This window comes from Nansenia antarctica, assembly GCF_963989245.1.
Source record: "Nansenia antarctica genome assembly, chromosome: 11".
NCBI classification, from domain to species: domain Eukaryota; kingdom Metazoa; phylum Chordata; class Actinopteri; order Argentiniformes; family Microstomatidae; genus Nansenia; species Nansenia antarctica.
Window position 1 is genome coordinate 1,482,491 of NC_137681.1, and position 12,500 is coordinate 1,494,990.

General features: G+C 45.7%; 1 protein-coding gene across 1 annotated transcript in view; it reads left to right on the forward strand.

Annotated features, from left to right (window-relative positions):
* The window catches only part of arid5b (AT-rich interaction domain 5B), a gene marked incomplete at both ends in the record, with an annotated part of 98,769 nt that overhangs the window by 70,263 nt on the left and 16,006 nt on the right, over window positions 1–12,500 (forward strand). The window contains one exon of the mRNA XM_080541872.1: window positions 2,828–2,925. Within this exon, the coding sequence (XP_080397998.1) occupies window positions 2,828–2,925 (98 nt within the window). The remainder of the gene's footprint in view (window positions 1–2,827; window positions 2,926–12,500) is intronic.

Here is a 12,500-nt window from a genome sequence, read left to right on the forward strand (position 1 = left end):
ATTTTCAAGGCTTTCCGTGAAATGTATGTTTACTAGACCGGGCTTGGCTGACTGAGTTCTCAGTCACATCCACATTTGGCCAACGTCGTGATGCAGTTGTTGTAAAATGCACAAGTGGAAAACATGTGTAAGGCTTTTTTAAGCAGAGGGGAAATTGGTGGGGCTTAGAGGCAGCAGGAGTGCCCCGATGCTGAGAGACTCTGAAGGGATCATTATTGTGCAACCAACCAGCCGCTCAATAAAGGGACTTCACTTGGCAGTCCCGTCAGTTTGGCATCTCCTCAGCTCTCCTATGGCGAAAGCATTAGGGTGCTTTTCAGTTCAATCACTCAGAGTTATTCAGATATCCAAAACTGCTTGGCTGGCTATCGATGAAAGAGAAAGGAGAAAGGGAGAGAGAGTGCAGCCAAATTGTTTGTGAAATGACGAAACAGGAAACTAGGATAGAACCATGAGAACCTCAGAGGTTCCTCAGAAACTGTATATTTTTTTACACGTAGCCTTTTTGTCATCGATGGACGCTGCTTACGTCCTTTCGCACGGACAAATAGACTGAAGCTCAGCTTCTACCCTAGGGCCATTCAGGCCCTGAACACAGCAAAGACCTAGGTTCTAGGCCCTGGACAATCTAGACAACTTGATGGCAGCTACTAGATTGTAAACATAAGTGCAATATTGAAATACAACTGTGAACATTTCAAACCTGCAAACTGCGACACTTTAAATGAATGTGCAACAATACTATGTGCAATATGACAACCCGTGTGTACATAAGGTTCAGATATAGGAAAAGTTAGGATATTTATAGCATAGCATAGAGTACAGCACAGTGTTTTATTGTATAGTATAGTAGATAGTGTACATAGCCTTTATTTATGTAAACCAGCTCTTCTCCCTTTTTTATTTTACCCTTGGCCCTCTTGTTTTTAGTCTTTTTCCAATCACCAGGGGAGCCCCCCCTCCTAAATGTCGTTGTATGGTACCTGTACTGTATTAATGACAATAAAGACCATTCATTCATTCATTCATTCATTCATTGTGTACAGGATGCGCAGAGGTTTCGGAGACGAGTCTTAATGAAATGACTCATGTAGCAGCTAGGAGACATAATCACACCGCGCGCCTCGGAGCTGCCACAGAGTTATCCACGAGCAGCTGACATCTGTAATAAAAATCAGTTTATGGAGGCAAAGATGATGTCACTGGAAACATTTACATCGCACACAATGATCAGATTAAAGCGGCCGTGGCTTAGCGTCGGACTGCGCCTGACGGGTGTTTTAGATCACTGCCAAACGCCAAAGACTTTAAAAACCTCATCCCCCACCCCCCCCTCTGCGCGAAAACAAAACAGCAGTCAGAAAATATTGTGACTGTGGTGTTTTATAGAGTGCTGTGGGGAGCCAGACAAGAGAGAGTATCGCCGCCCGCGAGTTAGCGTGCTGTCACAAGAGAGCTCGTCTGAATCCACATTAGCCTAACAAACAGACGCCGTGGTAGTAAGCTAGTAAGCAAAGCTGCCTCACATGACAGCCGTGGATATGTGATGCTATAGAGTTCACTTATATCCTCTTAGATGCTGCCTGCACCATAGGCCACTGACATCATCTCTCTGGCAGTTTGCGACAGTATAGCGTGAGCTTAGAATTCTAAGGTTCTATCTCCGTTTAGGGCAGTTCAGAGATATTGAGCGTCAAAGTTTTTACATTCCATTATGTTTTGTGAGATGGAACCTTTGTATTTTATTAATTACTAACTCAAAAATGTCAACATTTTAAAAATAACACCACACAGGCATTAATAAACACCTAATGGATCAGATTATGTAAAAAAAAATCAATTTTGACAGAAATGGAGATAGAACCTTATAATTCCAACGTCACGATATTTCAATAGAAGGGTAATATTCTATAGTCATAGTCATTATGGATGTATAATATATACATTATATTAGTGTAGAGTGAGCTCAAAAGGCCAAACGGATTAATCCTATTCTGCATTGTGCACATTTTTCTTTTTATGATGAATCGGCTGAACCGTTTGTAATAAATAGAATAATAATGCAGCACGTTCCTGCGTGAGATAGATTAGAGCTCTCTCCCTCTCCTCTCTCTCTCTCTCTCTCTCTCTCTCTCTCTCTCTCTCTCTCTCTCTCTCTCTCTCTCTCTCTCTCTCTCTCTCTCTCTCTCTGTTCTTTAGGGATCCATTTGTGGAGCAGAACATTCATAGACCTTCATGAATCGTTATTGCAATTGATCCCAAATTGAGTTTTTGCAGTAACTCTTAATGCCGTAGGACATCATTGAATTTTTGTGTGAAGGTCATTCATAACATCGGATGATGTGGTGTTATATTCTACACTGTGTACAGTACAGTATGCACGTGTACAGTAGTCAAGTTGTAAAAGAGAATCAGGGGGGATGGTGGATTTTATCATATGGGGACAGTTTTATCATCCCCACAGTGTCAGTGACTTCAGTGGTAAAAATGTCATTGCATGTGTGCGTGCCCCCTCCCTCGCCCACAGTACGTGCCCCCTCCCTCGCCCACCGTTTACTCAATATGCGCAAAACTAAATGTTGAAATAGCAGTAATACCACGTTCACTGATACAATGACATAAGAGATGGAAAGGGCGGATGGCAGTTTTAGAAGGGGGATGATTTTGACTGTTTTTATTTCAGGGGGGGGTGCCATCCCCCCTCATCCCCCCTCAACTCGAGTGCTGCACGTGTATGTGTCATGTAGATGTGAGGCTGGTTGTTGTGGTGTGTCCTGGTCTGATCTTTAACCCCGTCCTCCCTCTCCTTTAACCCTATGCTCTCCAGATCACCGCCCGCCGACAGTGGAAAAATGTTTATGACGAGCTGGGAGGGAACCCAGGAAGCACGAGCGCCGCTACTTGCACACGGAGACACTACGAAAGGTACAGCCCCCCCTCCCTGACCCCCACCCTAACCTGACCCCCACCTCCACCCTCCCACAGGTCAACCAGAGACACCTGGACTGGGAGATGAACTCATTGAGTGCAGAGGAGGAATAAAGTCACCCAAAAGGTCAACATCCTAGAGTGCCAAAGGGGTGACTGTCTGTATTCCCCAGAAGTGCATAAATGATGACGCTTCATTTTGTAGGGGGGCGGCTGTGTCTCAGGAGGTAGAGCCGCCGTCTAATGATCGTAAGGTTGGCAGATCGGCGGTTCGAGCCCCGGCTGGCCACATGTCGAAGTGTCCTTGGGCAAGACACTGAACCCCAAATTGCTCCCAGTGAGCGGGCCGGCCGGCGCCTTGCATGGTAGCTTGCCGCCATTGGTGTGTGAATGTGTGTGTGAATGGGTGAATGAGAGGCCGTTGTAAAGCGCTTTGGAATAAGGCGCTATATAAGTGCAGTCCATTTTTCCATTTTAGCCAATCAAAGTAGTGTTGCTAGGTAAATGTTGCATGCATAAAACACTTGGCAATCTAGGATGGGTGAGTGTTTCCCGCAGTTCTTTGGTAGTTAGTGAGTTAAAAGGCATTCTGTTATTGTAACTTAGAATCTAGTTAAGTCACCTGGTCTGATAGAATCTAGTTAAGTCACCTGGTCTGATAGAATCTTGTTAAGTCACCTCTCCTGATAGAATCTAGTTAAGTCATCTCGTCTGATAGAATCTAATCACGCTGGAAAATACAACGGAACATTCCAGCACATTCCAGACATTGGAATGCGAGGCTTTGACTCATGATGGAACACAGCAGCCAGCAGGATATGTTTCATGTTGTGCATATTTAAATAAATAGGTCATGTCTCCTTCCTTGTTATCTCCCTCTCTCTCTCTTTCATCTTCAACGTCTTAACAAGGGAAGAGGTTGTCAGAGTGGCGGTGAGCAGGAGAGGATGTGAGGAGAGTGGAAGGTGGTGGTGTTCTCTGGAAGTCACATGACCAGAGAATAGTAGTAGAGTAGCTCGTCCTCACCCACATTGGAGCTCATCAGGAAATCATGTTTACGTTGGACATTTACCTGTTTACCTCAGGTACCTGTTTACCTCAGGAATTACTGTAGAACAACACAGACATGCGGTAGAGAGAGAGAGAGGGGCAGAAAGATGAATTATTATTTAATAACGTGTGTGTGTGTGTGTGTGTGTGTGTGCGTGCGTGCGTGCGTGCGTGCGTGTGTGTGTATGTGTGTGTGTGCTTGTGTGTGTGTGTGTGTGGGCGTGTGGGTGCGTCTGTATGTGTGTGTGTGTGTGTTTGCGTGTGTGTACAATATTGCACTCCATTCAATAACACTTTTACATGGATCACTGCACACAGTCAAAGATCTTGTGGCTGGGAAGGCTTCAGCGTTTTCCTGTTGTTTGAAAAACACAAAAACACTCCCATGTGACCTTTCAGATGTGTCACAGTCCTGAGGGCCAGGGGGGACGAGAGGTTTGGCGGGGGGGGGGGGGGGGGCAGGCAGGTGACAATGTGAACACGTGTGTGTGTGTGTGTGTTTGTGTGTGTGTGTGTGTGTGTGTGTGTGTGTGCGTGCGTGAGTGAGTACTTGTGTGAGTACTTGTGTGAGTACTTGTGTGACAATGTGAACACGTGTGTGTGTGTGTGTGTGTATGTGTGCGTGTGTGAGTACTTGTGCACGTGTGTGTGTGTGTGTGTGTGCGTGTGTGAGTACTTGTGTGTCTTCAGCTCCTCAGCTGTCCTCCAGCTCCATATTGTTTTGCACAGAATCAACACAAACCAACACTGTCCCTGTCCAGCCAATCACAGGCTGCCAGAACCCTGGATGGACCCGCCTCCCTTCACAGGAAGGTCCAGTACCATGTCCATGTGCTGATCACAGCTGAGTCATTCACTTAATTAATCTGCCGACGAGCAGAATGGAGCTATTCTTCTCTCTGGTTGGTGGTAGGAAGGAAGGAAGGCTTGGTGGTGACAAGACTCTGTTATTATATTATTATAGCGGGGTCAGTCCCCTCGCCTCCCCTGTGGTACTGGAGATGTTTAGATGTGTAGGGTTCTAGAGCTCTGATGACTAGAGATGTTTAGAGCTCTGATGGGACTGGAGATGTTTAGGGTTTTAGGAGCAGGACACTGCGACATACCAGCGTCATGTCCAGTGGGGTGTACTAACTTGTACATTAAGCCGCCTCACGCTACAGAAACAGGAGATAGGCTCCTGCCCTAAGGGCCGTTAGGCTCCAGAACCATCGGTTCTCACGACTACTTCACGAGGAGGACTTCAGCCTCCGTGAAGCTCCTCACCCCTTGATCTTACTTTGTTTAGTTTTTTTGTTTTTTTTGTTCTTCCTCTTGCAACAAGAAAGGGTAAAGCTAACCTCTTTTCAACCCTCTCTGTTAAGCATCCACCACTTCTTTGAAGGTGACCGGTGTTTAAGTCTCTGTCTATAAAAACATGTTTATCTGATTCTGACTTCCCTCCGAGTTTTAAATGGCTCCAACGTCATCATAAATCAGCAGGACAAACACACTCCAACCAAACGCCGAACAAGAAAACCTGAGCAATTATCAAGACTGGGCTCCCCTTCATAAAGGCAACACAAGAAATAAGTCAATATTTAACTAATGCGCTACAATCCGAACACGGCACTCTGAACAGCTTCTTGTGATGTTTGTTTAACTGGTTAACAGAGATTACTAATCAGCCGTGCCCCAAAAAAAAAACATAGATTACAAATTAGGTCAGAAACAAATGACATCAATAACCTTGAGAGGCTGAAAGCGCTCTTCCCCTCCCTCCCTCCCTCTCTCCTTCCCTCCCTCTCTCCCTCTCTCCCTCCCTCCCTCCCTCCCTCCCTCTCTCCCTCCTTCCCTCCCTCTCTCCCTCCTTCCCTCCCTCCCTCCCTCCCTCCCTCCCTCTCTCTCTCCCTCCCTCCTTCCCTCACTCCCTCCTTCCCTCCCTCTCTCCCTCCCTCCATCTCTCCCTCCCTCCCTCCCTCCTTCCCTCCCTCTCTCCCTCCCTCCCTCTCTCCCTCCCTCCCTCCCTCCCTCCTTCCCTCCCTACCTCCCTCCTTCCCTCCCTCCCTCCCTCCCTCCCTCTCTCTGTTCCCCTACTGCTGTGATTTAATTATATAGGTCAGTGGCACTGATCAATCTACTGCTACTTCTTTAAATCCCCTACTTCCTAGTGAGACATCTTTACTTCCTGGTTAGACATCTTTACTTCCTAGTTAGACATCTTTACTTCCTGGTTAGACATCTTTACTTCCTGGTTAGACATCTTTACTTCCTGGTTAGACATCTTTACTTCCTAGTTAGACATCTTTACTTCCTGGTTAGACATCTTTACTTCCTGGTTAGACATCTTTGTCCCAGAAATGTTCCGCTTCTGAGTGTCGCTCAGGCCTGATCAACCAACTCTTGTTTCAGCCTCACAAGACAACTTATCTTATATAATTTCTCCACAGTGCGCATAATATCATTAACCTCTTCAGTACCGAGGCCAGTGAAGTCAGGAAGCTAAATTTTTCACATGTGGAATGTGGAATCCACCTCCTTTTCTGCAGCACTGCACACGCATTACGTCACCAGAGATTACACTGTACAGCACATTAGAATTGACCGACTGTAAAGTCAGTAAGCTCTCTGTCAAATACCTCTACAACACTAATGTTGCATTTCTAAAGAGAGAGACCGAGGGGGGAGAGGAGGGGGTGGGGGGGGGGGAGACACATCAATTCCTCTCCAACACTTTATAGATTTTTTGAATTCCCCCTCTGCAGAATTAATGTTTGCTCTAAATTCAAACAAGCCACGCTTCACAGAGCCCTGCGCTGAGAGGCTGCGACGGCTTTTAATGCAGCATCTTATATTACTGTATTTTAATGATCTAGCGGCCGTTTCCCTCTGAGGTTTGCATCAGCTGTTTCTCCCCCCCCCTCCCTACTCCCCACCCTCCCCACCCTCTCCCCCCAGAGAGATTAAGACCTTATTTTGAAATCGCTTGTCCGCAGTAAACACAATGGAATATAGCATGCATGCGCTAATAACCAGTGGTATCATTAAGCAAGGCCGCCTGTGTTCTGTACTCTAATCTCATATTCATCGTGTTTTTAAGCTTCCACTTAAATGTCATACGATCTCTGCTGTTACTTACTGATTACAGATCTGCGGTTTATATCAGTTGTTGTTTGTCATTTTTGTTTTTTCACAAACTGGTGTAACTCCCAGTTGTCAGTTCCTGTGTGGAGGAGATGGAGAGAGAGAGATAGCGGAGGCAGCGTTCCCCTGGCTGACATGGTGGGCGTTCGGAGATGACAAAAAACATAATTGGATTCTTGATTGATCTAATTAGTTTATCGTAGCAATTTGCATTTCAAATTTTACAGGCTCATTTGTCCCCGGTACAGTTAAAGATGCTATCACTTTCATTCTTTAACAAGACAACGGCGTCTCGGCTACAAAAGCAAGGCTTGGGGATGTGTTAAAGATGGTAGATGGAGATGTTTCAATTCAATTCAATTCATTCAATTTAACGTTATTGGCAGGGGTGCACATAACTTTTTGGGGCCAGTGCTCAGAGGAGCACCTAGGGATGCTGCTTGGTGCTCCCCGAGCTCGCGAGTCACGACCCGTCCCACAGTATGGATAAAAAAGGGATACATGGATAACTTATATTAGCAAAACGACATTTATTCATAAATAAAGATGAATGAACAAATTGTGTGCAAAACAAAAGAAACAAATGCAAAATCAAATGACTGCTCTTTAAGCATGAAAGTCTGTCAGACTCCTTTAAACACAATGAAATCAACTGACATCTCTTTAAGCACCAACTGAATGTCTGTTCTTTAAACACAATGAAATCAACTGACATCTCTTTAAGCACTGCTCTGTTCTGTAAACACTGAAATCAACTTTTCAACAAAAAGTTACAGCCTAAGCATTTATTTATGCTACAAGCTTAATCATCATCATCACTGCTCTCTTGACTGCTGTAAGTTATCACTGTCCTCAATTTCAACCATGGTAGAGGATGTTGTAGGCTATCACTTTAAATAGCTCATTATTTTGATTGTGCAACAAAGTCTTTTTTTTTTCTAATAGAATTCCCAACCATATTCCCTGGGTCAGGGGTCTAGGTGCGATAATGAAGCTGTAAAACAAACGTCTGAACGTTTGAAAGCTTCAGAGAAAGAAACATGAAGTTCCTTGGTGTTGTTTTTCCTTTTAGCGACGAGTCGTTCGGGACTGAATTGTCACGTGTCGGCGTGATAACCGTGCGATACGCGATACGCGGAATGAAAGTACAAGTTACGATACTTTCCGAATGTTTTCGTGAGGGGAGTCGCCGTGGTCGTTGTGATGGCGTTACGGGGCTTGCAGTGATGCAGCAGTCAGCAGTCAGCAGGTGGATTTTGAGGAAGTAAATTCCTCTCCCAGCGCTCCCAGCTGTTGGTGCGCAAGAGCGCGTTCATGCCTCTGATCTTCCGCGCAGCATGCATTTTGGCGACGCATGCGCACTGGCGCACCAGTTATGTGCACCCCTGGTTATTGGCCACTAGGAACATGACTTGGTATTCTACCATGCTGAACAAGCTACAGTACAACAACAACAAGACGACAATACGACAAAACTCAAGACAGAATATACAGTACCAATATGAGTGAATATTATGAATAAATATACTGTACAACTAAGTGCAAGAACATGTAAAGTGCACTTGGCAATGATCAGGAGTTATTGAGGAGGGCTATCTTGGCTTTGGGGAAGAAACTGTTCAAGTGTTGTGATGTTTTTGACCTGGTGGCCCTGTAGCGCTGTCCAGAAGGGAGTCATTCAAACAAGCTGTGAGCTGGATGTGAGGGGTCAGACACAATCTTGCGTTTCACCTATTATAGTCGTGTTTCAACCTATTATAGTCGTGTTTCAACCTATTATAGTCGTGTTTCAACCGCTGAAGACTTAACTACTTACACACACTACCTCGCCATTCAGTCATTACCCACCAGTCTGTGTAGCGGTAACTCAGTCACATCAATATGTCCAGTGGTGTTTCACCGGTGTTGGCAGTAATATATTACCTCACTGCTAAGCTGTAAGGATGTGTAACTGACCTGCGTTAAGCATTTATGAAGGTTAGCAGCGTCTGCTGTCTCTGGTAGCGTGTTCACGTGTTCACTTGTTCACTTCTGCCTCATTCTTGGGTTTCCTGCTCGTTTCTCACAGAGAATTTGCAGATTAGCAGCTTTTTTCAGGGCTTAGTTGAGTTTTTTCTTTTTTTTTCTTTCTGCTACACAGCTTTTTTTCCTCCCCTCCCTGTTAGAGACCTTGGTATGGATGTCATTTGGTTTTCACTAAAGGCTTATTTTATGCTTTATGACCGGGGGCTGTGCAGGGGGGGGGGGGTGGAGGGGGGGGCACGCACACACAGGCTGGTGTTTGTGTTGGGATGCCGAGGAACAGTTCTGTTCTGAGGGCACTCGGTGTGAAGGAGGCAGGCTGAGGCCCTTTAATTTAATGTCTTTTAAAATCATTACAGAGGAATTTGGCTCTCAATTGAGACCGAATTAGAAAGCAAATTCCCTCCAATAAAAAATTGGTGCACAGAGCATTTCACAGAACTCGTACAAAAAAAAAAACACTAGAACTCATTACATATTATTCAACACGTTTAATAATTCAAGTTGGGCTATTGAAAAGTTAATGGATTTTCGCCCTGTGGACAGAATGAGGTAATTTCAGGTCTAAAAGCCTCTGCATGACAAAAGGCCCGCCGCGGCGTTCCCTCTCTAAACTGACTCAGGATCAGTTCAAGGGTCGACTTCTTCTTGACAAAACCTTTTAGGGGGACTAGCGAAGCATTATCGAACAATGTCTGTTTTTGTTTTTCTTCTCCCTCCCTCCCTCCCTCCCTCCCTCCCTCTCCTCGCCATAACAACTGCTCTCTCCCCCTCCCTCCCTCCCTCCCTCCCTCCTCTCTCCCTCCTCCAACTTCATTTATTAATCCATAATTGACTTAACCAGAGGATAGTTATGCAGCTTTTTTAGAAGCCGGCTGGGTAGTTTTAATGTGCGTACCCAGGAGTTCCTCTGGTCTGTTAACAGGAGTGATAATTAAAGTGCAGTGTTCTGGCCGGGCTCCTGGCTGGGCTCTGCAGCAGGCCGCCCCGCGGGCCCCAGCTCAGCTGCAGTCTCCATTATGCCCCAATAACATAACAGACGTCCAGTTGTTTGCTTAACGTTCGTTTAGCGTTTTAGAGAAAAACCTGTCCGGCTGCCCTGTAGCCGAGCTGGTCTGTGAGAGGCTGCGTACAGCTGTGGGGTACAGAGGTACAGGTGAGAGGACAGCTGTGGGGTACAGGCAGGGTTCTACCATCACCCCGTCATTAGAGAGTCACCTCTGGCCAGCCCAGACTCACGCCAAGAGTCAACTTGGGTCTCTTCCATGTTTAACATTTAATGTTTTATCCTGAGCATGACTGAGTGGCTCAGAGGGATGTGTATATATATATAGATAGATATATACATATAGATATATACACATACACTTCCATATATATACACTTCCATATATATATATATATATTTATGGAAGTGTATATATATGTGTGGGCAACAACTATCCATGGTCTGCACACAAAACCTTCCCCTTGACACTGAGTTGATATTCATACATATGGAGGCTTTAGAGGGCAGGGCTAAACATAGCTCTTTAAGAGAGATTGTGATCATTAGTATGGCAGTGTTGACTTCCTGGTGCTGCTGTGCTCGGCGGTGGGCAGTCTGCCATCTAGTGGTAGAGAATCAGAACTGCACTCTGATTAAAGAGCACCATTGGAATCAGGCCTGCTGCTCTCTCTGACAACCTGCCATGTTCCCAAACACTGGGAATAGTCCAATAATTGCTGTAACTACAAATAGGATTGCATAAATATTGTGTTAATAATTCACGTTGTGTTTGATGTAACATGTTTCCTTTGAATGATATGAGGAATGACGGATTGTAGGAATGTATTTATCAGAGCAGCGTTGTGGTTTGTTCGGGGGTTTATGTTGTGGTTTATGTTGAGTGTGTTCTTTTCTGTTGCTGTAGCAACTGTCAATTGAGTAGATATCATTCCTCAAATGTGAGCTTATAGGCTTATTTAATGTGTAAATATGTATATAAATATTGGCAATTAGCTGTGCATATATAAATACGCACCGCTTTTTTTGCAAGTGTTTTGTTTTTTTCAGGGACAAAAAACTAAGCAAAACATTACACATAGATAAAGGGCTTTTATGCCAGCAGTTTAATTCAAAACATCGATTCTTAAATTAGACTTGTACAGATGTACTTGTGCTGTACAGATCTGCACATATCTCTCTCTGTCTCATATCCAGATGAATCACAACATACTGTGTCTCACCAACAACATTGTCTAAGATCCCAAAAGAATGGGGAAATTATTCATAGGATGTGAATGATCTGAATACCAGGAATAAAGTGGTTATTCGTAGGTTAAGGCCTGCTGGCATTCTGCTGGATCTACAGTACGTAACCACGGTATTGGACCCTGACTCACTGTTGAAATCCTCATGAACGTTGGTCAGATGTTGTCAGACCTCCTCAAAGGTTTAAAAAACATCTGACACACTTTGATTCGGGAGAGCGGACTGTCCCTTTAAGTGGCTGTTGGCTTTTTAATACACCCCCTGTGAGCAGACTGTGTTACAGTTGATGGCCCAGTAAACACCCCCCCCCTCCCCCCCCCCCCCTCTCCGCCTCCCCCCCTCCCCCTCCCCCTCCCTCCCCCCCCCCCCCCCCCCGCCCCTCCCCCCCTGCCCCCCACCCCCCTCTCTTCACTTCCCTGGTGAGAGTGGCAGCGTGCTTGTGGCTGGAGAGATAAATTGCGAGTTTGTAAAGAAAGAAGGCGGCCGCAAGGGTCAGTGGGCCGTCCCTGTGTCACCGTGCCCCCCCCCTCCCCCCCCACCTCAGTCCCCCCCACCCCAACCCCCCCGCGGTGGGAAGCCCCCGTTGACCCAGGGCCAGCTCCCCTTTCACCACCCCCCCCCCCCCCCCCAGCCTCCCGACACTTCAAAAGAATATTGTGAAATGTTGTCGTCCATATTTCCAACAGCTCTTTTTTTTCAATGGCATTTTTTTTTTAACCACTACCCCCCCCCCCCTCCGCCCTCCCCCTCACCACCGCGACTTTCAACAGCAAAACCATTTCCTGTTAATCATTCACGCTGCCTCTTTCTTTGTGTTTCATTGAGTTCAGGGGTATATAACTCTGTTATGGCTCTCCAGGCCGTGTGTGAACACCTGTATATCCTGTTTGGCCCTAATCGTCTTCCAGAAGCATCCGTGGTATTTTCTCTGTCTTGGAAATATTTCCCTCTAGGCGAGGAGGACTAGCTAGGAGAGAGATAAACGCTCCTCTCGGAGGTGTAATTGTTGTCTGTCTTTTAAAGTATGATTCTGTTTTTAAAAGCCCCAGTGTTTCCGAAATGGCTTATTATGGAAATGAGCGTAACGTTGTAACGTTATGTAATACCGGGGACGTGAGAGAGC